Genomic DNA, 2,500 nt, shown 5'->3' with positions numbered 1-2,500 from the left:
TGAGTGGATATTATGAGAGCCTCCTTGCATTGATTATGAAATCTACTATTACAAGTTTACACAAATAACCAAAACACTTGATAATAATGGGAACCAATTATGTTGAATAACATTTCCAAATGCTTGACTGTGATCATGCGCTAGGAAGTTGTTTTTTTTTTTTTTACAATCGCTTGTGCTCAACAAACCTGCTGAGCTGTTCAGTGTTAATCATCAAATTACATGCTGACTAATGAGTGATGGCCTAAATTGTACGCTGAGTAATGAATAGATGGAGGCAGTTCTTATTAGTCTCAGAAAACCCATTGATTTATGTAGCCCCATGCATCATGTAGTTACTCTGTTAAAAACGATATCTACATCAAGAAGTAATATACTCTAATAAGTATTTTCATCTTAACTGTAGTCCTTGGGCCTCCGGGCTCAGTTTTTGTTTGAGTCAGGCAGAGCTATAATAAAGCCCTATGACTCCTTATAAAGCTTGTTAAACACAATGTGTGCAGTCTAACCGAGTCAGATTCATGATTCATGCACTGTACACAGCAGCATGTGCTACTGATTTATGACCAAGCACAGTTCATAGTCAAAATTACAATTTGAGGGATAAAAAGATTAATTACTATTTGTGGCCTGCAATTTTGTGAGGCTAGTGGATTGCAGCTGTAGAATGATAGTGCTCTACATCAGTTTGTAGTCAGCCATTCACAGATTATTAAAGCTTTGCAAGATTAAGTGCTCCTCCTGCCTGGTTTGTGCTCAGGCAATATGCTAGACAAAAAAGGACCACAGGGATAAATCTGAAGCTAGCAATAGCTGGACATATGTCATAATTGCCAGTTTCCCATAAATCCACAGCCAGTATAGAAAGCAGTGCATGATGCAGACATCATATGACTGTAGTGATTGCTATATATGGCCTCAAGACCTGTAACTTTGTTACTGCTCCAGCCATCCCTTTTTGCAATATATTGAATAATCCTTTGACTTGTGCACATACCCCTCACCCACACTTCATTACAGACAGAAATAATAATAGCTTTTGTGCTTAAAAATAAAAAAATAGAATGAGGGATATGAATCTTTAGAATTCCTTACAGTCCTTTAATATGTAAACTCTTTTAGTTAGAGATTCAGCATTTTCTTTGCATGTATTTGCTAATGACTAGTGGGTAGACTGACGTATTGTTCTATGTATATTTCAGCCCTTAATGAACCAACAATAGATTATGGATTCCAGAGGTTGCAGAAAGTCATTCCACGGCATCCAGGTGATCCAGAACGGTTACCGAAGGTTAGTAAAGCATCTACAATTCTCAGTTTGTTGCCTACTATTACCACATAGCAAAAGTATTAAACTGTGCTTTGTTTAACATTTTCAATAAAGAGGTATAAGAAAGTAAGTACAGTGTACTAATCTCTATCTGTCCACACATTTTCTCTCTCACACATACATACACTGTCTTCTAACTGTTCTAACAACTTAATTCATGTATGTTGCCAAAATTATAGTACCTATATAAAACAAAATATAGTGTGTAGTTTTATTAAAGAGAAAGGAATGGATTTTCTGATACAAATATTTTGGATTCTACAAGAGGGACATAAAACTTCCTGCGTAATGAAATAGTTCAATTAAACATTTTCCACTCCAGTAGCTTGTAGTGATTTCAATCTAAGCAGCCCCACTCTGATCTGTGATTATTTGACTCTTGTTTTCCTTTCATTTTCTAAAGCTCGATTCAGTTTAATCTTTTGTTTACAAAGCTTTTGTTATAAGTCCCTGACTTAGCAGGCTAACAAATGAAGTCCACATATTAATATCTAGAGGGACTTTTCATTTAAATTCAACAAAGACAAAAGCTGCCTGTGTTGTTTATGCACATGACATATCACAGAAATTTCATTTTGATGTAAAACATTAAAGATAACTCATGCTTATAATTTTGCCCGTTTTCTTTGATATAGTTTTGTCTTTTTTTCTTGGTATTGCAATCTCTGATTTTTCAAGGCAATCTTGAAAATAAATAAAAAATGCATCCATAACATCATGACTGATTATTTTATATGCTCTTCCTGTGTATACAAGCCTTGACCACCTCTCAGTTTTATTAACAAAATAAAAAATAATGTTGAGACTTTATCCTTTTAGTGCTCAGCATAATAATGAGCAATATCATTTGTCACCCCTTTTAATTTATGGACATGATAGCAATTCATATCAGATTGTAACTGTTAGAATAACAAGGAACACACTGCAAGGTTGTGTGTTTGTATGAGTATGTGCATCAAAGTTAATTTCCCTGATACATCAAGGGTATACTACACACGTGAAAGCAGCCTTATGCACCCATATATAGAATCAATGAACATGGATAGAGAATGCAAAGAGGTCACAGCCACGGCTCCCTTACTCAAACAAAAACAGCATTACATGTGTTGAGCCTTTTCCAAAATACTGAAATTCCTGTATTATTTATTGTTCTCCTTGTTACCCTTTCTA

General features: G+C 34.9%; 1 protein-coding gene across 15 annotated transcripts in view; it reads left to right on the top strand.

Moving 5' to 3' along the window:
- The window catches only part of ebf3 (EBF transcription factor 3), a 226,632-nt gene that overhangs the window by 200,235 nt on the left and 23,897 nt on the right, over positions 1-2,500 (top strand). For all 15 annotated transcript variants that reach the window (XM_062976079.1, XM_062976083.1, XM_008106691.3 and 12 more), the window contains one exon: positions 1,203-1,291. In XM_062976079.1, coding sequence (XP_062832149.1) covers positions 1,203-1,291 — 89 coding nt within the window. The remainder of the gene's footprint in view (positions 1-1,202; positions 1,292-2,500) is intronic.

This window comes from Anolis carolinensis, chromosome 3 (genome assembly GCF_035594765.1).
Source record: "Anolis carolinensis isolate JA03-04 chromosome 3, rAnoCar3.1.pri, whole genome shotgun sequence".
Lineage (NCBI taxonomy): Eukaryota > Metazoa > Chordata > Lepidosauria > Squamata > Dactyloidae > Anolis > Anolis carolinensis.
Note: the sequence above shows the minus strand (reverse complement) of the source record. Positions and strands in the feature narration are given on the sequence as shown.